Source organism: Palaemon carinicauda, chromosome 21 (assembly GCF_036898095.1).
Source record: "Palaemon carinicauda isolate YSFRI2023 chromosome 21, ASM3689809v2, whole genome shotgun sequence".
Classification (NCBI taxonomy): domain Eukaryota; kingdom Metazoa; phylum Arthropoda; class Malacostraca; order Decapoda; family Palaemonidae; genus Palaemon; species Palaemon carinicauda.
In genome coordinates this window covers 104,950,931-104,978,430 of record NC_090745.1, presented here as the reverse complement: position 1 = coordinate 104,978,430, position 27,500 = coordinate 104,950,931, and the positions used below count along the sequence as shown (strand labels likewise).

At 32.9% G+C, this 27,500-nt stretch overlaps 1 protein-coding gene across 4 annotated transcripts in view; it reads right to left on the bottom strand.

Moving 5' to 3' along the window:
• Positions 1-27,500, bottom strand: part of LOC137615390 (uncharacterized) — a 421,687-nt gene that overhangs the window by 356,398 nt on the left and 37,789 nt on the right. For 3 of the 4 annotated variants that reach the window (XM_068345215.1, XM_068345217.1, XM_068345216.1), the window contains one exon: positions 19,345-21,663. In XM_068345215.1, the coding sequence (XP_068201316.1) occupies positions 20,588-21,649 (1,062 nt within the window). In that variant the 5' untranslated portion in view covers positions 21,650-21,663 and the 3' untranslated portion in view covers positions 19,345-20,587. Of the gene's footprint in view, positions 1-7,529; positions 7,585-19,344; positions 21,664-27,500 lie in introns of those variants that run through there. The other variant, XR_011039232.1, reaches the window with a different exon arrangement.

The following is a 27,500-nucleotide window of genomic DNA, read 5'->3' as shown; positions in this document are numbered from 1 at the left end:
GTAGCAGATTTATAATAAAATAAACAGGTGAGTTTGGAGCTCGGGAATTTATGTAATTCGCCAGGCATAAAACACACACACACACATATATATTATATATATATATATATATATATATAGATATATATATATATATATATATAGCATCTAGCAAAGAAAATTCATTTGCAAACTCATAGGGTCAATATATTTTCGCTGAAATAGACCATCCGTTTCTAGAATGAGCGAATGAAATAGTAAATGCGATTCAGCCCACTCAGGTGGCCAATTGTCAGGTAATAAATTGGTTCGTTACTTCCGATTAAAAAACAGTATCGTTGGCAATTAGAAAACAGTATTGTTGGTAATTAGCCCAGTAGGCCTACTTGTAATTTGCATTGTTTTCGGAGCGGTGAATGTAGCTTTCCTTTTCATTATACTTTTAACCTTTTTCATTTTCTCATTTTAATGATACGTAAGTTGAAATGTTGTCAGATACTTTTACACTAAAACTATCCCCTACATAATAAAGAGTAAATGACTCTCTCTCTCTCTCTCTCTCTCTCTCTCTCTCTCTCTCTCTATATATATATATATATATATATCTTTATGTATATAAATATATATATAATATATATACATATGAAATAAATATATATATATATACATATATATATATATATATATATATAATATGGTGCGAAGTAAAATTTGTCTAGATCTAAGGAAAGAAAGAGAAATACTAATTTTAAATAGAAAATAAACACTTCTGTAATGAAAGGGAAATCTGATGAGTTTAGCTAAGCAATAGAATTTGGTCCTCCAATCTACAGGATGAAATGGAATCAAGTAAAGAATAAATGAATTATAATTAAACAACATACACACAAGCGATAGATTGTAAATAAGGTCAAGGAAAACTATCAGAAAAGACCAAAAACCTTATAAAGAAGAGATTAGAAATGATTGTAAAATCCTAGAGGAAACATTTATACGTATATGAGACAAAAATTGAGGAAACACTAAAGAAAGGAAGAAGCATCAAATTGATGTAAGGAAGACTTGGAACAGGGCGTCAACCTTTATTTTCCTTGAAGGATGGAATTGGAAATATCAACCAAAGAGATGGAGTGATTAAAATTGCAAAGGATTTCTATACAATGCTGTACAATAGGGATATAACAAATAACTTTGCCAATTGAAATCAAGAAACACCTGAGTTGATACCAAAAGTAACTTAGGAAGGTGAAGAAAGCATGAAAAGGCATAAAAAGAGGCAAAACAGCAAAAATGGCCTAACAATTTATTTAATAATTGATGCAGGAGATTTCACAGTAGTAAAATTCTTTGCACTTTGCACAAAATTTTTGCAGGAATGCTCTATACCTACAGTTTGGAAAACTTTACCGTTATACAAATTTAAAAAAGGAAGATACGACCTAAAAAATTACTGACCAGAGTTTATTCTCAGTAATATATAACTATTTACAAAGATTATATCAAGCAGAATAAAACGACAAGATTGTAATTAACCATGAGGACGGACAGGCTTTAGAAGTAGGTATTCAACAACTGACCATATCCATGTTATTACCCGCATAATGGAAAAAATGAACAGATTATGACAAACAACTATGTATGGCATTTATAGAGTATGAAAAAGCTTTTGACTCTGTCAAAACTTCAGCAGATATGATAGCACTTCAAAGACAAGGAATAGATGAATCTTATGTTAGAAGACATGAAAATATATATTGTATACGGGAAGTCGAGCAATCCTAAAACTACATAAAGATAGTAAGAAAATTTCCATTGGGAAAGGAGTTAGACAGGGAGACTCTATCTCTCCCATATTATTCACCGGTTCCCTAGTATTTTTTTAAAAATTTAGATTGGAAAAATGTAGGAATTAACACTAATGGAGCATATCTTAACAACTTAAGATTTGCAGAAAACAGCCCTATTCCTTGAAATTGCAAATAATGATAGACCATTTGAATATAGTAAAAATGTACGACTGAAAAGGAATAAGATAATTTTCAATGAAAATGCCGACACAACAAATAACGGTTATGGACGAGCCTTTGGAGATTGTTAATCAATATGCACCCTTAGGTCAGAGGGTAAATGTTTCTCCAGGCCGTAAGACCGAATTAAAAGAAGGATAAGATTGGGATTGAGAGCTTTTGATAAACAAAATGAGATTATGAAAAGTAAAATGCTACTTTCTCTGAAGAGAAAAATACTTAATCATATGGTCCTACTATTATTACATTATAAATAAGACTGGAACCTTACTAGAGCCACAGAACATAAGCTAGTTACAACTCAAAAATATATGGAAAGTATAATTATGTGAATAATACTTAGATAGAAAAAGAGCAACATGATATTCTAACATGTAAGAAAAAGAAATGTATATGGGCAGGACATATAATGAGAATGACAGATAATATATGTAAAAGAAGAATAACAGAATGGGTCCCTAGAGATTGCAAACAAAACAGGGAAAGAATGAGAAGATAGATTAACGAGCTCAAAAAATTTATAGGTATAGACTGCCATATATAGACCATAAAAAGATACTTATGGAAGGACATGTCTGAGGCCTTTGTCCTGCAGTGAACGAGAAACGGTTGATGACGACGAAGACATATATATGCATACAGTATATATAAACGTGTATACATGTTTACGCATACACACATATCACCAAAATAAAAACATATATCCATAAAACATAAACACACGTATATATTTCATATAAATATACATACATACATATATATATATATATATATATATATCAAATATACATATGCTGTTTAAGAAAAGATAGATAGATAAATAGATAGATAGATGGGCCTATACGTGCTAATTAAACCTTGATTTTCAAGATGGACCTACTGTTGCTATAGTTTCATACCTTTTTGTAGACTATTTATGACCCACTATTGTTGAATAATAGTTCAGCAAAAGCATATTACATTTATTCGCACTCGTGTGTTTCCAGCAAGAATTTTGGCTGTGATCCACGTTAATCAGCTAACTACAGATACTTAATTCCCTTCCAATGCCAACAGCAGCAATTTAGGAATATATCGTTACGAGCTTAAATCATTCAGCCTCTCTGGCTTAATATAATCTCCAAATACCTTTGAAAGTTGAATCTCCGTGACATAGTGACTGTAGTTGTGTATAATATAAATATATATATATATATATATATATATACATATACAGTATATATATATAAATGTTTTTGTATATATTCATTTATATGTTTATGCATGCATATATATATATATATATCCTATGAACACATACACAGACATATATATATATATATATATATCATGTCTATAATCTTCAAAGAAAAATAAAAATAAATAAATATGGAGTTGCAGGAAGGGTACAAATGAATATCATACTGTATATTACACAAGCATTCTTTATTCATCCACGGCAAAGCGTTAATAATGAAGCCTTTTAAAGTTAATGCGCATAATATTTGGTTCAATAATGCGTTTGTTCGTTAACATATTAATCATTACGAGAGATATGAATATCATACAAGTAAAGAGTAAACAGTTAATGTAAATCCCATTTTTTCACTGCACGAGAAATTTTTCATCAATCATGACAATGTCAATGTTCATGATTGCTCAATGCAAAACGGGGAAATAAAAATATACTTAATTTTACTCAAAGGAGAGGGGTAGTAAATCACTATAAGGAGAAGGATAGTAGATCACTATAAGGAGAAGGATAGTAGATCACTATAAGGAGAAGGATAGTAGATCACTATAAGGAGAAGGATAGTAGATCACAAATTACCTTGTTTTTTCTCTATAGGGGCCATTTACTAAACTCCCAACCCCCAGCTATTCCATAAAATACAGTACATAAAGCATCACATGAAAAAATTACCGATAATGTTATACGTTAATCATTCGTAAACTCGCAACATTGAAACAGTTTTACGTTCATAACTAAAAAGCACGTCACATCGAAGAAATTTATAACGTAACATAGTCGGGAATGGCGTTTAATAACATGCCAAATGACGTTTAAAACTAAAGAAATTGATGAGAGAACATTCCATTTTAAACCGCACCAACTCGGCAACATTACTTGCCTAAACGGTTGAACCTTCATGACGCAGTAAATACTAACGCAGCCTGACATCACAATTTGATTGATGGTAATCGTGTTGAATAATGCGTTAATGCCTAGCCGAGACAAATGACAGTTTTGGAAAGAGAATAATAAAACTGAGGCTACATCATCAGTGAGCCATCAACAACTGGGTAAGAGTGGAAATCCGTTTAAGCAAAAATCAAAACTCATATCATGTGCAATAAAAACACAATTATTTTTAGTTTACTGTACATCAAGCGTAAAAGCAATATATTGAATAAACGATGGACAAATAGATATGTAGTCATTATATATATATATATATATATATATCGAAGAACAGCAGTCGTGAATACGTCAGAAAATATTACTTCTTTGAAATTAGTCCAAGAAATTAAGGTGCTTTAAAATCAGTCATTACAATTAATGTGCTATGCTATATTATTATTATTATCATTACTTCCTGAGCTACAACTATTTATAATGCAAGATGCTATAAGCACAAGGTCTCCAACAGGGAAAATAGCCCAGTGAAGAAAGGAAATAAACTATAGAATTAATTAACAATAAAATAAAATATTTTAAGAGCAGCAGCAACATAGAAATAAATATTTCATAAATAAACTATAAAAAAAACTTTAAAAAATAAGAGGAAGAGAAACAGGATAGAATAGTGTGTCCAAGAGTACCCTCGAGCGAGAGAACTCTACCCCCAAGACAGTGGAGGACCATGGCACAGAGGCTATGGCACTACCCAAGACTAGACAACAGTGGTTTGATTTTGGAGTGTCCTTCTCCTAGAAGAGCTGCTTACCATAGCTAAAGTCTCTCTTCTACCATTACAAAGAGGAAATTAGCTACTGACCTATTATAGTGTAGTAGTTAACCCCTTGAGCAAAGAAGAATTGTTTGGTAAACTCAGTGTTGCCAGGTGCATGAGGACAGAGGAGAATATGTAAAGAATAGGCCAGACTATTCGGTGTATGTGTAGGCAAAAGTAAAATGAGCCGTAGCCAGAGAGAATGATCCAATGTAGTACTGTCTCGCCAGTCAAAGGACCTTATAATACTCTAGCGGTAGTATCTCAACAGGTGGCTGTTTTTAAATAAGTCAGAAAAATTGAAGTGCTTCGAAAAAATAACATAGACATGAAAAGTAGTGTTTTAGGAAAATTAAGGAGCTCACAGGGAGTCACGAAAATTAAGTTTCTAAAAAAAAAAAAAAAAATTAGAAATGTCAGGAAAATGGAGATAATTCTAAGTATGGCCCAAAAATAATGTACGTTGAAACAAGTCGTGAAAACTGGGAGTTTTAAATTACGATGATGAGAAAATATAAGCTTTGAAATAAGTCATGAAAACTAATGTTACAAAATAGGTCGAGAAAATTTGTTCTTTAAAATACGCCAAGGAAATTAAGATACTTTGAAATCAGTCAAGAAAATCCATGTGTTTAATGAAATGGAAGATAGGAAGTTTCCATTGCATTAATTCTTCTAATGTCTCCCGGTCATTGTAATCAAAAGTTACTTCTTACGAAACAGTCTTCCGTTGTGCAATGTATCTAAATATACGATAGAAATTATCATGTTTGCCGGATTAAAAATCCAAGAGCAATATTGTATAACTAGGAGTGGAAATGAGCAAGATTATAGGTACGTTTGATTCTGATTTATTTTTTTTATCGAGCGCGCAATTAATTGTATGCTTCAGGAGTCAATTTCTTGGTGATACCCTAGATTTGAGAACAGTGCAATTCATCAAACTTCACATACAAGATTTACTTCCCTGAGCGATTGAGTCTTATTTTTTAGTTATAGAAAAATAACAAAATGCCCAAAAATAAGGAAGGTTTCTCTTTTTCAATGCATGAACTAGATATATAAACAGAAACACTAATTTAAGAAAAAAAATTACAGCACAAATACAGAAAACAACTAAATGAGGAAGATAATGAAGTAGGAAGTGGAGATGGAGAACAAGAAGAAGGAGGAGGAGGAAGAGGAGGAGGGAAGGAACAAGAAAATACGAGCAGGCCTTAGACAGAAGAGCTGGCAGAGGAAAAGAAAAAACCTGACCATGACTGAGAGATCACTTACGAGGACGTCAGGCGGAAAGGACAGTTGAGTGACACGCCATCTCTCTATAGGACACTTCCACAAAGAAGGACTTTTTAATACTATGACATTCTCTCAACCTCGTCCTATTTTTCTCTCATCCTTCCTCTTTGCGTCTTCGGCGAGTTCAGGAGGGAGAACTGGGATGGGTACATTTCCCCGGCAAATTCCCTAGTCTTTTACAAAGACTGACGAAACGTTTTAAAAGGCCCGTTTACTTTTGGAGTTCCAAACGTTTTAAAAGGCCCGTTTACTTTTGGAGTTCCAAACGTTTTAAAAGGCCCGTTTACTTTTGGAGTTTTCACAATCTATCATAAATCATTTACAATTGTTATTCAACATTGCCATAAGTTCTTTAAGGTTTTAATAATAAATACTTATAAAATATTGCTGAAAACTTCATCCAAAACTCGCTAGACAATTTCAAATAAATATTTCGCCAATGCTTCCTTATGAAATATCTCAGCGAGTTTCTTAAAAAGATGTAAGAGATTTGAGATACTTCTTAACGCAATGAAAGCATTGAACTATCGCTTCAAGCTTCTTATACAAATTCCGATAAACTTAAGATGAACGTTAACACGAAAATTCTTTATGAAATACCTTACTATATTTTCGTTTATCGACATTAATACATGAATTATTATTTTTTTTTTTATCAAGAAAACGTTCTTTTATGTAATGAACGAACTTACTCTCTAATTTAATCATCGTTCATCAGCCAGTGGCTTTAGAGAGAGAGAGAGAGAGAGAGAGAGAGAGAGAGAGAGAGAGAGACACAACTCTTAAATGTCATCTGAAAAAACAAAAATATGGTTTAATAATAGAACTGATTTATTTGCAAACAGAAGAGAGAGAGAGAGAGAGAGAGAGAGAGAGAGAGAGAGAAAGCTCAAACCCCATAAAAGTTTACGATTGAGAAAAGCGTTATATAAACAAATCACAAATGGGAAATCACGTAATTAAGAGATCCACTAATGGGTTGGAATTACCTCCTTTTCTCGTGATAACAAAGAAATATAAATATAATAAAACAGACGAATAAAATATTTACACAAATATAATACCAAAATCCCCCACAAATATATATTATAATATTCCGGAAAAATAAAGGAAAGCATATTATTCAATATAAAAAATATATCCGGGCACAGAATAACTCATAATGGAATCATTGTGAAGAAAATTCTTACCTTGTAAAAGATGCTTCTTTACAATAAAAAAAAAGTATATAATTGTAGGTAAAGGCGGTAATAATGAATACTATGATAGTAAGGTACGGATCAACACTTACAGTAGAGTTCTAAAAGGTTAACTGGTTATTTCTTCTAGTACATCTCTTTTCTCTCCTGTAAAATAGAAGATGATCATTACCACTCATCCTTCTACGTACTTGTAAGATGTGTAAATACACAATCATATTTATTCAAGTAGATCCTAACTCATTTAATAACTTACAGTATATACACATACGTGTATATATCTGTCAAACTGTCTCAATATATATATATATATATATATATATATACATATATATACATATATATATATATATATATATGTGTGTGTGTGTGTATATATATATACACATATACAAACTTTTAAACATACGTATATATCTGTCAAATTCTTTCCCTCAATATATATATATATATATATATATATATATATATATATATATATATATATATATATATATATATATATATATATATATATATATATATATATATATATATATAAATATACATATATACAACAAGCTTTTAAACATACGGATATATCTTTCAAATTCCCTCTCTAAATATATTATAATATATATATATATATATATATATATATATATATATATATATAAATATCAGAACCTTACTGCTAATACCGATTACCAAAACAAACATACATGTTGAAATTGGCCGCAGGAAATTCTGAATTACTTGCTTTCCACAAATCTTTGGATAAATCCCACATGTGAACACCTAACATACCATGAAAAAATTAATCAAAAGCGAAAATTAAACAATAACATATAATATTCATTAACAAGAAGGTCAAGTTTTATGAAATTGATTCTGATGATAATATTTTTTGTCATAATTTTTCCTGTTGTTAAAGTAATTTACCTTTCCACTAAACCAATCTTCCATTCAGTCAAATAGATCACTTAAACGCTACAAACAGAGGCTCAATTTCCCTTCATATGAAGACTGGAGGCGTCCGCTGATCCATCCATTAATCAACAATTACGAGTCAGGTTCAATCAATCTGGATGGATGGAACCCTCTGAAGATGGCGTCAATTATCTTGTTTCCTTCAATATCTTATCATTTTTATAAACTTTGTATCTCCGTAGTTTACATTTATCTTTAACGATATTTTTTATAAACTTTGTATGTCCGTAGTTTACATTTATCTTAAACGATAATTTTTATAAACTTTGTATGTCCGTAGTTTACATTTATCTTAAACGATAATTTTTATAAATCTTATACATATTATCTGCGCAGTTTACATTTATTTTATACTATAATTTCTATAAATTCCATATCCATTATTAGCGTAGTTTACATTTATTCTATACTATCATCTTTATAAATATCATACCTATTATCGGCGTAGTTTATTTATTTTATACAATAATTTTTATAAATTCCATATCTATTATTAGCGTAGTTTACATTTATTTTATTCAATAATTTCTATAAATCTCATATCTATTATATTTAGTTTACATTTATTTTATACTATAATTTTTATAAATATCATACCTATTATCGGCGTAGTTTATTTATTTTATACAATAATTTCTATAAATCTCATATCTATTATTTGTTTAGTTTACATTTATTTCATACAATATTCTTCATGAACCCCATATCTATTGTCTGAGTTATTCAATATCTTATATTTTCTTATAAATATCATATCTATTATTTACGTATTTTTCATTCATTTCATACTAATTTTTCTTTTATAAATCCCATATCTATTATCAGCGTAGTTTCCTATCTTATACGTTTTATAAATCTCATATCTATTATCTGCGTACTTTATATTTATCTTAAAATTTTAATCTTACAAGATTATGTCAATTATTTATCTTGGTATTGCTCGTATATTCACGTTCGGTTTTTTTTTTCCTGTTTTCCTTTCTAACCACCATGTTTTTTCGTCTATTGCATAATTATGTTTCCCTTCACTGGCGTCAAATATCTATTTTTCCATATTGCGAAAGTATACTCAACACTCTTTCATCTATAATAATTTTCTGGTAAAGGTTATTCACCGACATCTTTTTACCCATTAAAAAAACCTTAAAACTATATATCTTGGTTGATGCAATGTTGTTCAACTTATCTATACGCGTTTATTTTCCTATTAAAAAAAAGAAAGGAAACGATCAAAATATCCAGAGTGTATATTGTTGACTACGCTCTCATGCATAAGGCAGCGAAGGGAGACGGCACATGATCGTTCGGGTGAAGATTTAGTTGAATACCTTTCATATTCATGATGAATAAATGGTTGCCGAGCATGGCAAGGAAAAGAGAGAGGATTTGTTCATGGTGAACAAGCAATCACTTATTTGAATACATACATGAGATAAATTTTTGTTCGGGATAAGCAAGCAATCATATACTTGAATACATTTGAGAGAGAGAGAGAGAGAGAGAGAGAGAGAGAGAGAGAGAGACAGAGAGAGAGAGAGAGATAAGGGGCATATTCTTTACTGATATTATATTAAAGAAAATAAAATACATATATACATGCACACATCTACACACACACACATATATTATATATATATATATATATATATATATATATATATATATATATATATATATATATATATATATATATAATATATATATATACACACACACTCACACATCATCATCATCTCCTCCTACGCCTATTGACGCAAAGGGCCTCGGTTAGATTTCGCCATGTTTATACTATACATCAAACTTTGGTCCTTAATCGAATGATCGCGAGTTTTCGGGCATCCTGACATCTAAGGTCATTGACGCCAAACTTTAGCCCTTAGATGCAAGAAACTGTACAAATCGAAAACTCGATTTGTTCTATGAAAACCATTCCTAAATTCAAACCTTCTTTACAATCACAGCTTGAGTTTATTTTTCCATTCTTGGAATACAAAATGATAATTGCCCAAACGTGTTATCGATACCTGCATGATTGACAAATAAAGTTAGGCATACTTTTTATCATGTAGCAAATTATTTTTGGCAGGCTAATTTGATAAACATACATGAAATTAACTTTTTCCAAAGGCCATTTTTATCATATATTTGCAGTGTTTTAAATGTTCTACCTTAATTCCTTCTTAAATTCTATTCAACATCTTCGAAAATCTTGTACACCAATACCTTAAATTTAACACATACATATAACCCAATATATGTCCTTATCTATGTATTATATATCTTAATTCTCTCTCTCTCTCTCTCTCTCTCTCTCTCTCTCTCTCTCTCTCTCTCTCTCTCTCTCTCTCTCTCTCTCTCTCTCTCTCTCTCTCACACACAGAGATATTAAAGATATCTAGAATGAATATCATGAGAAATTACCATATAAACACTAAACGAGGATCTTACTTATTATCACCCATACAATAAGCCACTACTATTCAAACACACTAAATTATCCGTCACATCTTGATAGGAGTAATTTTGTGACTGATTAGTCAATAAAATAATCAGTTTAAGTTTCATGCGCAAATCCTTTTGTATGCTCAGAACTCTTGATAATATTCCTCCTATTCTAATATGATGATATTCTGAGCGGTTATTCAAATGTCTTCAATATTAGTAATTCTTCTCAAGAGAACATCCAACACTTGGCATATTTGATCAGTTGATAGGCTTCTGATTTCTTTTGAAATACTACTTGCATATTTTCAATAACAATGATATCTGGGCTATTTTCCCTATTGGAGCCCTTGGGATTATAGCATCCTGCGTTTCCAAATAGGGTTGTAGCTTGGCTAATAATAACAATAGATTACACCAATACCTTAAATTTAACACATACATATAACCCAATATATGTCCTTATCTATATATCATATACCTTAACTCTCTCTCTATCCTGCGTTTCCAAATAGGGTTGTAGCTTGGCTGCTAATAATAATAATAATAATAATAATAATAATAATAATAATAATAAAGTGACAATAAAATGAGTTAATGTATCTACACATCAGTTTAAATACTAATATATAATAGATTATATTCTTAGATACAATATAGATACCACAGCCAATCTGACACATTTCAGAAGGTAATTAACAAAAAAAAAAAAAAAAAAAAAAAAAAAAAAAAAAAAAAAAAAAAAAAAAAAAAACTTTTGCTGAAACTGGAAAAGAGGAAACAAACCAACGCCGGAGTTCCGAGTGGGAAAAATTGTTTCATATGTATGATCGTGATGAATCGCTTAAGCTGAACTGGGATTCGGTAACAGATGAAAGGAATACTGATCTCTCTCTCTCTCTCTCTCTCTCTCTCTCTCTCTCTCTCTCTCTCTCTCTCTCTCTCTCTCTCTCTCTCTCTCTCTACCCTAGAGAAGAGCTAATTTATTTGTATGCATTTCTTCCTATCTATCTAACTACAAATTGTGTATGTATGTATGTATGTATATATATATATATATATATATATATATATATATATATATATATATATATATATACTTTAACTGCTCCTTTTGTGTGTAGTTTTCTGACACGCCCCCTGTGAATGAACTGATCTACCCTGCGAACCGATATCACGATTAAGCCTCATTAGCGTCGGGGTGATTAAACCTAATGCAGAAATTTGCGATGCAAAACCAAAAACTGGCGATTTTTCCCATCCGCTGTAAATCGCCAATTTTGGTTCCTCTCGATAAACAGCCAAATTGGTTTCAAAAATAGGATCAGAGACAAAGAGAATAATGATGTTATATATACTAAATTCATCTATTCATTTCTTGAGATATGATTAATGACAAAGAAATGTCCCAGTTACAAGCTTTCAAAGGCCTCAAGTTGCTCATCCCATGGATTTTGTATTGTATTTTCCAACAGTAAAAGAAAGAAATAAAGAATTTATGACTGTATATCACCATCGCCGTAAGAATGATTAGTTATCCCAAGATAATGGCTGAACACAATACAGAGCAGAGATATATCAAACTACAAGATTTTCCTGCAAAAATCACTGGTGCTGAAGCAGCGATCATTTACCGAAAGATCTATTTTAATATTGTTAATGTCATTAAACTATTCCTTATTAATTGTTCATTACTTCTCTTGTGGTTTATTTATATCTTTATTTCCTTTCTAATGTTAAATGTTTGCAAAAGGCTGTCTCCTTATTGACAATAATAATAATAATAATAATAATAATAATAATAATAATAACAATAATAATTATAATTATAATAAAAATAATAATAATAATAATAATAATAATAATAATAACAATAATGATAATAATATTAATAATAATATTAATAATAATAATAATAATAATAATAATAATATTAATAATCATAGCTACTCTCACAAGGGTCATCTAATGCAGTACATGACCAAAACTCCTTTCTTTTAAATCATGACTTTGCAGTAATAACGGGTTGGCCGTAGCCCTCATCTCTCTGTGACATTTAGCGACATTTTACTTCATCTCCTTTAATTTCGGCCAGTTTTTTTTTTTGGGGGGGAGGGAGGATTTATGGAAATATCATTGAAGACTTACTGATCTGCTGGAGATTCCAGGAATCCATAGCTTCTAAAGAATATTTTGGAAATAAGAATATCAAGTTACTACATAATTTAAAGCTTGTATGTAAAAACAAAACCAAAATTGACAAAGAAATAGATAAGTAAAATCAAATCCAGATAAAAAAACAAAAAACAATCGCACTATAAAATACCTTGCAACATACAAATCAACCAAACAACAAACAACGCACGATGCAGCTCAACAAACAAAAGAGTTGCACAAACAAGCGATGACATTCCCGTGGCTTCCTCTTTATTTACTCATTCGACCAATACATAAACATGAACGGTGGACGGGGATATTTCAGCGCATACAAATGTTATTCATTGGTAAACAAGAACGGGTTTTCAGCACAAAAATTCGTGGTAAAACGATGAAAGAAATGGTTACATACAATTAATATAGGTGAACAGTTATATTTCTGTGGTTACTCGTTTTAAACTTTATGCTGAACCGGTAAATATTAGTGATTGTAATAAAGTAAAGTGGTAAATTGTACGAACAGCAATCACAATATCTAATTGTGAAAATCTATTACCAGTCCCTATTATCATTATCATTATTACTACTAGATAAGCTACCACCCTAATTAGAAAAGCAAAATGTTATAAGCCCAAGGGTTCCAACAGGGAAAAATAGCTCAGTGAGGAAAAGAAATAAGGCTATAAACAAGAGAACTAATGAACAATTAAAACAACACATTTTAAGACAAGTAACATTCAAATAGATCTTTTGTACATAAAACTATAAAAACAGATTTATGTCGGCCTGTTTAACACAAAAACATTCGCTGCAAGTTTGAACTTTTGAAGTTCTCCCGATTCAACTACCTGATTTGGAAGATCATTCCACAAAGCCGTAACAGAAAATACAACGATAATCTTGCAGGAAAAAATGTATCAAGAAACGAACCGCTTCCTTTCCATAAAATGAAGGGTATGATGCTTATAATGCTACAAATGTAAACACTTCGAGTGACTGATTTAAACACATATCAAATAACAGTTACCAGACAAAGAAATATGTGGGGAAGAGAGAGAAACGCATGATATTATTTTTTTTAGATCTCAGCTCACGTTGAGTCACGTAAATAGCAATATATATATATATATATATATATATATATATATATATATATATATATATATATATATATATATATATATATATATATATACATATATATATATATATATATATATATATATATATATATATATATATATATATATATATATATATATATGCAATGTTTGCATTAAGGCAGTTGATGGAAAAATATAGAGAAGGCCAAATGGAATTATATATAGTATTTATTTATTGACTTAAAGAAGGCTTATGATAGTTCCACGGCAGGAGATATTGAGATGTTTGAGAGAGAGGGGAACACCAGAGAAATATGTCAGACTAATTAGAGATATGTATGAAGGAGCAGGCACACAAATAAGAACGAATGTTCGTTTTACCGAGACGTTTGAAGTGGGAGTTGGGTTACACAAGGGGTCGTCATTAAGCCCCTATTTTTTTAATAAAGTAATGGATGTAATTATTGAAAGAGTGAGGGAGCAGTCACCTTGGACCATGCTGTTTGCAGATGATATAGTTCTATGTGATGAAACCAGAGAAGGATTGGAGGGGAAGCTGGAGAGATGGAGAGAGGAATTGGAGAGCAGAGGGCTAAAGATCAGTAGAACAAAAACAGAGTATATGTGTTGCAACCCGCAGAACCAGTTAAATGATATACATTTGCTGGGTGAAATAGTAAAGAGGACAGAAAAATTCAAGTACCTAGGGTATTATATGGAGGATACAGCAGAACTCCAAACGGAAGTGAACACTTGAATTCAAGCTGGATGGAATAATTGGAAAAGAGTGTCGGGAGTGTTGTGTGATCGAAGGATAAACTTAAAGTTAAAGGGAAAGGTACATAAAACTGTAGTGAGACCTGCCATGACGTATGGTGCAGAAACCTGGCCCATGAAAAAGATCTTTGAGAAGAAAATGAATGCTGCAGAGATAAGAATGCTAAGATGGATGGTTGAGATCACGAGACTAGATAAGGTTAGGACTGACTTGGTAAGGGGAACAACAAAGGTTACAGAGGTGTCAAAGAAAATCCAAGAAAAGAGACTAGACTGGTTTGGGCAGGTAATGAGGAGAGACCAGGAGTATGCTTGGAGGAGGATGCTGGATATGGATGTTCCCGATAGGAGGAGGAGGGGGAGGCCAAAGAGAAGGTGGATGGAGTGTGTAACAGCAGATATGGAGGAGAAAGATCTCACAATGGAGGACATCGAAGACAGAAGAACTTGGAAACGGCTCTCTAGAAATAGCGACCCTGCTTACCGGAATATATATATACATATATATATTTATATATATGCATATATATATGTATATATATGTATATATATGTATATATATGTATATGTATGTATGTAAATATATATATATATATATATATATATATATATATATATATATATATATACAGTATATATGTGTATATATATACACACACACATATATATATATATATATATATATATATATATATATATATATATATATATATATATTTACATACATACATATACATATATATACATATATATACATATATATATGCATATATATAAATATATATATGTATATATATATATATATATATATATATATATATATATATATATATATGTGTGTGTGTGTGTGTGTGTGTGTGTGTGTATTTATACACACACTTTGATCTAGTCAGTCAGTCAGTCACCGAAGTCATCCATCAGGGGACGCGAAGCTCAAAGGAAACTAGAAAAAGTACATTTTCTGGTAAGACGGAGAGAAATCTAGATAAATATCTTACAGATATTTACAAAAGGTAATACAAAACATAAAGTGGCATAACAGTACTATCAGTAACGCGAATAATCTTGCAAAATATGCATTAATTGTCTCATTTTCGCAAAGCACTTAACCGAGAAAGAAATTATATTGATACAATTGATGTACAAATCAAATTTTGTGCACAAGGGCTCTAATGCGACCGGAGAGCCGATTTATTCCGGGTAACAATGATACCAGAGCAGCAAATGTCATCCACGAACAACTGCAAAAAAAAAAAAAAAAAAAAAAAAAGAAAAAAAAAAAAAAGTGCTTTGAATGTCTTATCAAATAATTGAAGAATTAAAAAGCGCTACACACTCTCTCTCTCTCTCTCTCTCTCTCTCTCTCTCTCTCTCTCTCTCTCTCTCTCTCTCTCTCTATTGCCGAGCACTGGGGCTATAGAGCCATGCATCTCTCAAGTATATCTGGAGGAAAACGCAACTACACTATGGGATATGGATGAAAGGAAACAAAGTAAAAGGCTAAACATTCATTTGAAAATTGATACTAAATAAACTAAATATATTCATTCTTGTCACTTAAAGTTCTAACTCAGTCTTGAATCATAGAGGGGTTAGAGCATAAATTTTCCAAATCCTTCAGTAATGCCGAAAATTATTGAAACTTAACCAAAACTGAGTAGAACTTTAGGTGGCAAGAATTAATATATTTAGTATATTTAGTATCAATTTTCAAAGGAAGTCTATTCTCTGTTGCTAAACGGTAGGTGCAGCTGGCGACCGAATGGACGCAAGAAATAAAATCCTTCAGTAATGGCGACCGAATGGACGCAGAAATAAAATCCTTCAATAATGTTTACAGTGAACCGCGTGCCAAACCTCCTTCGAAGAGATATTCCAGGGATTCCAAGTTATTTCAAAGGGTTTGATATGCACTGTTATGTTTTATCGTTGAATTCTAAGTGTTAATGTATGCTAAGGAGCTCCAGTCTTGATGTGTTCTCATGATTTCAAGTGTTGACGTGCTTTCATAATTCTTGGTGCTGATATGCTTTAAGCATTCTTTATGTCATATGCAATCATGAGTTAAAGGGGGAATACCATTCCAGGATTCTTAGTACTGATACGGAACCTTTTGTTAAGGGAGGAGGTGAAATTGTGTTGGCGGCGGTTTGTAATCTCGGAGCGATTTTGTGATAATGATTGCATATTTTTGAGAAAAGAATGGTGATTTATGATCGGCATGATGATTTGTATCCCGCTCCTTCTTTTAAAACAAAATTCTAAATATCGCCTGTTGTTAAGAGTCCCAAAACAATAAAAACAATTACAAAATAGTTTTTTTTATCATTATCAATTTGCGTCAGTATTGTACAAGAAGCTTTTAATAAACAATCTTGACGACCAAAGGTTTTTGTGCAAAATAATGAAAAGAAATTGTTGGACTTCCTAAGCAAATTTAATTTTGACATATGATGTTATTTCTTCAATTCTTCTGGGGTGTTCTGATGATTTCTATTCTTCCCGTTTTGTTTCCAATGCAATTTTGCTATTCCTACAATGGGTTTGTTTCTACATATAAAACTTTATGATTCCTTAGATGATTCCATAATCTAACAATATTTATAACGTTTATCATCATCCCTTTAAGCAAGTGTACATAACCGTGAAAAGTATTTAACTTCCCAAGAAGGGAAAAGAGAGAGAAAAACAGTGGTAAGCTACATAACTGATAAAAGTCACTGAAAGTTAAAGACAATCTGAGGCGAATCATTTCAGCTCTTCTTATCTACAAATTATGAATATTCGTAAATATGAGGTATCCGAGATTTCCTCTCTCTCTCTCTCTCTCTCTCTCTCTCTCTCTCTCTCTCTCTCTCTCTCTCTCTCTCTCTCTCTCTCTCTTCGCCTCTATGGTACTAAACAGGATCAAATTTCCTTTTAATTAATCATAGCCCAACACGGGAATCAATAAATTGAGTAGACATACCGTAGTTTTGTATTCTCCCACACACTCTCTCTCTCTCTCTCCCTCCTTTCTCTCTCTCTCTCTCTCTCTCTCTCCCTTTCTCTCTCTGGGAAGCTTATTTTTGAAACCAATTTGGCTGTCTATCGAGAGGAACCATAATTAGCGATTTACAGCGGATGGGAAAAATCGCCAGTTTTCGTTTTTCATCGCAAATTTCTGCATTAGGTTTAATCACCCCGACGCTAATGAGGCTTAATCATGATAACGGTTCGCAGGTGGGGCCCATTCATTCTCGTAGGGGGCGCGTTTGTCCGCATATGTACGAAAGGGGGCAGCAGGTACAGTATTTCTCATTTTTAATGATGTTGTTTGGTTAATTTGTCGTTACACGTATTTGTACTGTATTTTCCTAGCTGTGACATTTGGGTGTAACTTTCACGATGCGTAAAACATATCAAAATATGGTAATGGAAACTCATATGTTTCATTTATCATTTTTGTTCACGGTGCAAAATGATGATATAATGGACGATGGTAACATTACGTTTATTAATTTAATTTTTAATTTATTCTTTAAAACTAAGTCACAGTCGCACGAATAAAATATGGCTATTAAGGGGGAATAGATTTCATAAAACAATGATTTTTTTTTATTCTCATACGTCGATTCAATATTCGTAGATAAACAGTCTTAGAACCCCCCCCCCTTCACTCAAGACACCTAAAAGGCCATATTTACTCTGGAAAGGAGATTGGGGATACACGAGGAACAGATCTTGAAATTAGCCTTCCGAATTGCTTGACCACGTGGCCTACTTGAAATTACGAAAGCGGAGGCAGTGCCTTCCACCCTCACACTCCTTCACGTTTTTGGAATGATCGATAAGCGCAATCAAAGTTGCCTAAGGGTCGTCTTTCGAAAAAACAAACCGGAGAGTATAGGTAGAAAAACCGAGCGGATAAAATGTTGGATTATGAGTCAATCTACATTCCCTATGGATGTCCATCGAGTCGCTGACGACTCCTGCTTCCTTAAATGCTAACAATGGTGATGATGATTAAATTAGTGTTACTTTCGATCATACCAATCCTGGAACAACAGGCAGGCAGGCTGGCTTTAGTATGACAAGCACTGGCGGTGCAGGCCGCGGCCTCTACCGAATATCTGCCAGGTCCAGTTGGGGTTCACTGGGAGTACTCCCATAGGAACATGAAGCAACATGGTAATCACTGTGCTAATAAAAGTTCCCGTGCAGTAGTCTGGTGATAGTTCAAGGCAAGACAGTAATAGTTGTTATAACAAAACTGACAAATAGTTTAAGCAGCTTTCAAATACCAGTCAGTATAGAACACGCTATAATTTTTATTTGTTATAAAATACTGTAGATGAAAGATGATGACCTAATAGTTAGTTTTTACGATTTGAATCCATAAAAACTCGTACAAAACTTAAGGATGTAGATTGAAACCAGACTTCTAAAGCATTCAAGCTATTCTTTAATACCAAGAATAGTACACTGGTAACTTCTGTGGAACATATCAGTAACTACTTTCAACATAAAAAAATTTCAACTTAAGGAGTGTGTAAACAAGTGGCCTTTCAAACAAAAGTCCATAAATTACATGGGTACTTTAGTAACTAAAGTTTTCTTTCCTTTTAAAATGAAATAAATATAAATTTTTCGTCCGCATTTGTCCATGTAGATACCTACAGTAAATCAAAGAAAGCGAGTATGGTTCCACTTCATGAAGGAAATTTACAAAGGTTGAACGAACTCTTGAGAAATAGCCCTGCTGCATTTTGAATACGTATGTTTGTCTGTGCTATACTCACTCTCTCAAAATTGTGAATATTTCGAAAAGAATATGAACTATACAGCATTAGATACACAAATTAAATCCCCTAGAAAGGTTCAAAGTCCAACAGAATTAGCCCAAAATTCCAGGTCATGAAATCGGCTGATCTCACTGCCGCTAATATGGTGGCCTTAGTAATCATCACTAATTTGTACATTATAAAATACTTTTTAAAAAAAGTTATTTCTATTCTATTTTGTACTTATTCAAATAATTATTAATTTATTGCTCACAAGGGTTTTTAGTTTTGAAAGTTTTCAAGTTAAAGTCTTTTTAAGACGTACATTCAACAATTCATTAAAAAATGGGAAAATAAATGGTACACTTTGCAAAAAACAACCATAAATAAAATAGGGCTTCTAAATTGGTGGCTTTGTATCATACATTATTGGTGATAACATGGTAAAAAACATTATGAGAAAATTAACAATATCTTGAAAAAGTATCAACCCATTCGTCGACGATCCATTACAAAACGAAAATTATTGAAACAGATTCAAGGCTGAGTTAGAACTCAAAGTGACAAGGATGAATATATTTAGTATATTTAGTATCAATTTTCAAAGCAAGTCTATTCTCAGTTACTTAAATGGGTGCAGTATTGCAAAATTTGTCAAGGCTGCAGAAGAAAAATGCTACATATTGCGTAAAATACAATTTACAATAGGTTTCATGTGCTAATCGATCTATGTCAAGGATGCAAAATACTGAATGAATAAATACATGAATAGTTTAGACCCTATTGTGTTGTGATGCTTTGTGATGAATAAGTAAATAATCTAAGAGAATTTAAAAACAAAAGATCACAACAGCTCATATTATCCGTTTTCTATATAACAATCAGTGCAATAATCTAATCATCAGGAACCCAATCAAATGCAATAGCCTACTATGCATTTCAACAAAAAAGCTTATAACAAACTTGATAAACAATTATTCTTAAGCCAACTAAAACTAGGAGTGTGATGAGAATGGTCGATGGAGTATGAAAAGACTTGATTAATGACATTTTTAGAGAATAAATAATCCTTGACATCCAATTGCTATGTACAACAACTTCATAATATGCTGTGGTCTGTGATAACTCCTCTTTCACTACGCAGGACCAAACACCGGAATGTGACAAAGACACATTATACAAGAAGAGATAGTCAGTAGTCATGACTTGATGCAATTCACCGTTATGGTACCACTGCATGGTAAATTTGTTGTTTGCTGTGCTGAACAAGACATGGAGGGGTTGGGCATTGCAAGACAGAGCGACTACCTTACCTACAAAAACATGTATTATACCTACTCCTAACCAGTTGGGCTTTAGGAGTACTGAAGTGGCAGATACTATGTATGAATGAACATCACCATAGGGAGCTGCAACACACATCCATATTCCAGCTTGGTCTGTACTTTCTCCTGACAGACTCAGTGAACTATTTTCTAACACTGATATTCCACTTGCATAACTTTCACGCTTTGAAGGCATGAAAATTTTGAGAATGTTGTCGAGAAAACTCATTTTAGTAATATTGGAGTCAAAAGTTAAAAACTTCTCCTGTGATGTCACATACTTCATCCATTTCCGGTGGTATTTTGGGAGACCATTTGGATCATCGTAGTGTAGGATAAGAGGTTTGCCCATCTCTGTTACATGCTGTGTTCTGTAAAAGCCATCTCGTAAACTCTTAATGATGGACTTGGCCAAGTGATACGATAACTCACCACAAGAGTGAGTGTTACACCTGGTCTTCCTGTTAGACAGCCCCATGCATTTCCGTCCAAACATGGAGGGCAAAGGTTCGTTGCAATACCTACGCTGTACTGCAACGCCTCCTCCACATGTAGCAGAACAAGAGAAGGGAGTCCATGCAGACCATCCACCCGGCCAAGGCTCGGCCAATTCTTCATAAATATCTTGACGACTCGAAGAAACTGCCAGAGCCGCAAGGATTATTGGGAGAATCATTTCCTTTAAATGTTCTGAAAAGGAATGTGGAAAACAATCTCAATATTTCAGACCAAACAGCCATAGTTTTGTATAATGCTGCCAACATTAAAGTTGGTTCTTAAGATTCCAAGGGGATTTGGTTATTTAAATACCCGGGAAAATAAAAATTCCATAAATATGGACCCCCCCCCCCCCCGACACACACACACAAGAAAGAGGAATACCCACTTCTCTTACCAAGTCACAGCTGAGACCTTGGTCAACTCACCACTCTATTGTAGACTTCAAACGACAGTGAGTTAGTAAGGGAAGATTTGTCATAGAATGACTTACTGTATTGACGAATATACAGTACAGGGGAGGGATGCACCGATACTGAATATATGGCCTATACCGATACCAACTTTTAAAAGGATAGAGCTTCGCTTATATTGTGGCTACCATTAGAAGACTCAACTATTTAGGTACGTAGTGCTTACTCGAATTCATGGGGTGATGGGCAATCTGAAATCACTTTTACTTTATTCTGAGTTCAAATTTATATATTGGCTAGAAATAAATAATTTTGTTCTATTAAGTAATCCCAAGAAAAATGAGATAATGGTACATAGATAAAAATAAGATTACGAAAGGACAACAATTGTTTTCTCATGTATAGATCAACAAAACATTCACCTAAAAGTCATAGCCCTTTGCAAGATCCAACTCATATTGGGCTTGGACCATCTGCACCAAGTTAAATTTATAAATCTATTAAAAATAATATTCAATATAATCATCCTCATAATGAAAAGGAGTACAGAATTATTTTGTAAATATATTAAAATACCAGGAATTCTCAGCATTTATATAGTTTCCATTTTGTGTGCATTCAACTAAAACTAAACTCCACAGTAAACCTCACAAGGGTCATCAGTTGGTAAGGGAAGATTTCATGAGCTGTGGATAATCTTTTCTTAAATATTTACAACAATTTTGAGGTCTTTTGTGGGCAGTGAATTGACTGCACCCTATAAATACCTTGGTAACATTAACATTAGTTATAAAAAAAGCTTTCGTATTTGTTGAAATATTAAGGAAGCACTAAAGGGAATATTGGTATTAAATGCATGTCATAGCCACCGTTGAAAAAAAAAAAAAAAAAAAAAAAAAAAAAAAACACTAGGTAAAAAGTACTGCCAACTTTCCAGGAAAAGTTGCCGATGATGGTAAGCCATTTAGTGATAGGAGAAATATCCCTCACTTGCAATACATATTTAGCACCATGCAGGGCAATTGCGTTGACAGCAACACGATTATTGATTCGATTTTCCTTATGTGCTCTTGTTCACGAGGAACAATCTGCCTCCGCCCTTTAGCAACAGAAGACATCCCTTCCCTACCCTTTTGTTACAGGGTCACCTCGCTTCTCTGGGGTTTAAGGGTAAGTTCACTGGAATATGATGCTCTCTTGGGAATCATGGCAAGAACCGAGATCGAAAAACCTGGAGCAAATGAACGGAAGTTACAGAGGGACAGAAGCAGTAGTATAAATGTGGTGTGGTGTGGGGTAGACAGGGAAACAAGACAGTAGGGATAATACACTGAGAATGTATTATGTGAAGGGCAACGATGAATGCCGCAAAAACCTTACTTTAAAAGCATCATGGGGTCTCGCCATTAAATAATAAAACCCAGGAAACTCAAACTCGTGAATGTACGGGGCAAATTGTAAATATAAATATACGTGAACACTTGACTTCTTATCTATATAATCACACTTGAGAAGCTTGAAAATATGAAAATTAAATGAAACTATTTTCCCTTCACAAATTCTAAAGGCTTCTATGAAAACATGTTATATAAATTTGAAGCAATAATGTACATGCAAAGTGCGCTTCAAAACTTTATACGATGTATGAATAATTTCATTCAATAACTAGTGCCCCTTAAAAATATTTAGTCTGTGCGATATCTCATTGAATCCCCATTCATTTAGACCTTAGTCATTGTAAAAAGTGGTGAATAACTTTTTTTTTTCGTAAAACATAACTAATACTACGTTGCTCTGTATACTTTGTAATAAAGCAATAATTTACTAGAAATATTGAACGAATACCGTCATACTTTTCAATATAGCTGTGATTTGCTATAAATTAAACATGTCATCACGCGACAATTAAGCAACAGTTAAAAAAAAAATACAGTGCAAATTGGCAGGTGTGACAAATCAGAAGCGACTGTATTTTCTTCTGATATAATTCAAATAAAATGGAATAAAAATAAGAATAAAATGAGATACAGTAAAATCAAGAAGGTTGCTGTGGTGTGGACAGTACCCATACCATACGCTGTCAATTGTCATGTCATGGAAATCTTATCAACTACATGGAGTCTACTGAAATAGTTTTTTACCTCCGACAATGAAGTTGGAAGGTTATGTTTTCGCTTCTGTTTGTATGTCTGTTTGTTTGTTTTTGAACAACTTCCTGGCCACAATTTTATTCAGAGTTGTGATACTTTCCGGGATTAAGTGGTATGTTGAGACGTGGAATTCATTCAATTTTGAATGTCCTAGGTCAAAGGTCAAGGTCCAGCAGGAAAAGCTCGACCGAAACAACCTGCCGTGGTGGAGGTCTGCACTCTCAGAGTGCTTTTCTAGTATTTCTTGAAATGTAATACTTTGATTCCAAAAATTATGTAAAGTAACTCTTATTTCGTCTATTCTTGGTTAAAATCTAATCATTATTATTATAAATGAAGCTGTGGCATTTTTCCTGGCCCGCATTGCCAGATCTGAGTTTAAGGGTCATGCGCTTTGAAAGATGGCTTAAAACGTAACGATAAACATCATTAAAAGGTTATAAAATTATGAAATAAGAATGGTAGGCGTAGCTAAGATTAAGGTGGTAAGAGTGTCACAACCGAGATGGTGTGGGCACGTGTTGGGAAACGAGAAACAACGTGAGGCAACGAGTGTCATAAATGACTTTTAGCAGACTTAACAAGCAGATAAGGAAAACGGAAAATGTATTGGAATCTCCAGTGTTTCAATTAGAGAGAGAACAGTGACCGACTTCGATTATCTGATGAAAACGCACTGCGAAGAACAATTCTTGACCTTTACTAAGGAAGGAAATTCCTACTTAAGACAAATTCCTGGTAGCAACGAAATAAAATATTGTTTCTTTATGTCAAAGAAATGTGTTATCATAAACATGGTTTACATATAATTTTCTTGATACTCCAAGAATCAAAATCAAATTAACACTGTATTACGAAGTTTATGGATGAATTGTGTGTTATCATTAGCCTGGTTCTCGAATAATTGTTCTTCATATTTTAGGAAGAAACATATATATCAACAAAGTTGTGTGTGTGTTTGTGTGTTTACATTAAGCTTTGAAGAAGGTTAATGATAGTGGCCAAAGAGCAAAATGGCACGTGGAGGGTTGGATATCAGATGGAGAGGGGGGGGGGGGTACAAGACCCCCTGGAAAAAGTTGGGAAGCGACGTATATGGGCCCTGAGATTGGAGGATGAGGGAAGGGGTGGGGAGGGATGAGTAAGGGGGTGGATGGTGGCTAGGACTGTTGGTTCTCATAAGTTGGAAGTGAAGCGGGAGGCAAGTGGTGTCAATAAATTGTGTAGCCTCTGGGGATTCTCTTTGGCTTCCTCCACTCGCTCTCTGGCCATCTCTCCCTTAACACCCACCCCACCTCCCTTCCTTCCAGCTCTCCCTCCCTCTCCCAAAAGACTAAGCCCAACTTTTTAATCTGCTGAATTTAGGAAGGAGATAATAGTTTGAATTCTTTTATTGTTGTCATTATGGCAGTGACATTGTAATTAGAAGTTCTTAATTAACTTCCTAACTTTGAGGAATCTAATATCATTCTCTGAATTGCCCAGAGGTGCCTCGAAAAAGCTAAAAGAAAAAAAAGAGAAAGGCGTAATCCCCTTTCTCATGGTTTTCATTTTTCCCTTATTCCGATGGCACTCTTTGTATCCAGGGGCTAATTATCTGGCAAATCGCCGACGCTCTTCCTTTCGATGCTCAACAATGGAAGAAAAACTGAGAGTAAAACATCTATTTAAGGCATTTAAGAAGAGAAAGCATTTATTTCCATGCTTTATTTTTAGGATTTAAGCGGATTTCGTACTGCGTAAACTTTGGTGATTAATTTCTCACGTAGTTAGTGCCAGAATTTTTCAACCAACACTTCTTTTATTATCAAGAGAAATGTTGCTTTTCATAATGTAAGAACCGCCAATCTTTCGTTTGATGAAATAATTATACCGTTTCCAACATACTTTGCTTCTTATGGAGTATCTTCCCTGTTCCATAAGGAGTTCTATGCTAAATTTAGCGTCATATAGTATTCTAACATTGCTTCATAACGGAATTCTAGCCTTGCTTCATATGGTACTCTAAACTTCCTCCATATGGTTCTTCAATTTTGCACCATGTGGAGCTCTAACCCTGCTTCATATGGTATTACCTCCTTGCTCCTTGTGATATTCTAATCTTGCTTCATAGTGACTTCTAACCTTACTCTGTGTGAACTTCAAACCTTCTTCCAAATAGAATTCTAACCTTTGCCGTACGGAGTTGTAACCTTGTTCAATAAGGTATTCTAACTTAGCTCCAAACGGTAGTCTATCATTACTCCTTGACGAATTCTAACCTTAGTAATATATTCTAACCTTGCATCATTTTGAATTCTAACCTTACTCCATGTAAAACTCCAACCTTGCCCCATACGGTAGTCCAACCTTGCTCCATCAAGAGAGCCAACGTGGGGTTTACTTCAAAAGGAGAATTCCCCATAGATCAGAGTCGAGAATGAAGCTCCCAGTCTACTGATGTAATATTCATGCGCTGTCCATCCAGCCACCATAGGGAATAAAAACGGTTAGGTTGGTGTCTATGGTAACAAATGAAACTCTCTTGTTGTTTATTAATCAATAATCAATAAACACCTCCAATTATTTAATAGATATATCTAGCTATGAGAAATTAAGAGTAATGTACACATTTGATAAAAAAAAAAAAAAACGTCTCATCACTTATCAATAAAAAAATAAAAACTACATCATAAATAATACTACAGTAAACTAATAAATACCTAGATTCTCGACCGTAAGTAAACTAGTAAATACATATAATTCTTGTCAATAAATCAATTGTTACTTACTACAGATTCAATAAAATTATAAGTTATCTTTGGCAATTATCATAAGCAAACCAATAAAGAACCATAAATATTCATCAACACCAAATCGCCCTCATAATCTCATACGACGCAAAAATCCAACAAATAAAGCTTACACAACGTGACTATGAAATAAAGCTGTAAAAAAGTTATGATAAAATTATCTGTGAATATTGGTTGTAATTTTCAATTTTCAATATGGAAATAATGAAGAAAATATAAAAAATAATTCAGGCTTTGATCATGGTAGATTTAGTATTTGAGGCAGGATGAAATTCACACATACAAGATATAGGCTATATATATATATATATATATATATATATATATATATATATATATATATATATATATATATACAGTATATATATATATATATATATATATATATATATATATATATATATAAATATATATTGGTTCAGGTCAATTTTATGGAGAGTCCTGCGCTATTATGGAGTTCCTCCTAAATATGTAATTTTTATTAAGTCTGTTCATGCGCATAGAAAATGCAAATTTAATGTTAATGGAGTCCTATCAAATGAATTCTCAGTGAACAGTGGAGTACTCACAAGGGAATGTGTTGTCACCTATGCTGTTTATCCTCATAGATTTTGTAATGCATAAAACTGTTGGAGATGGCGGAAAAGGATTGGACTGGATTGGCAACAGGTAAC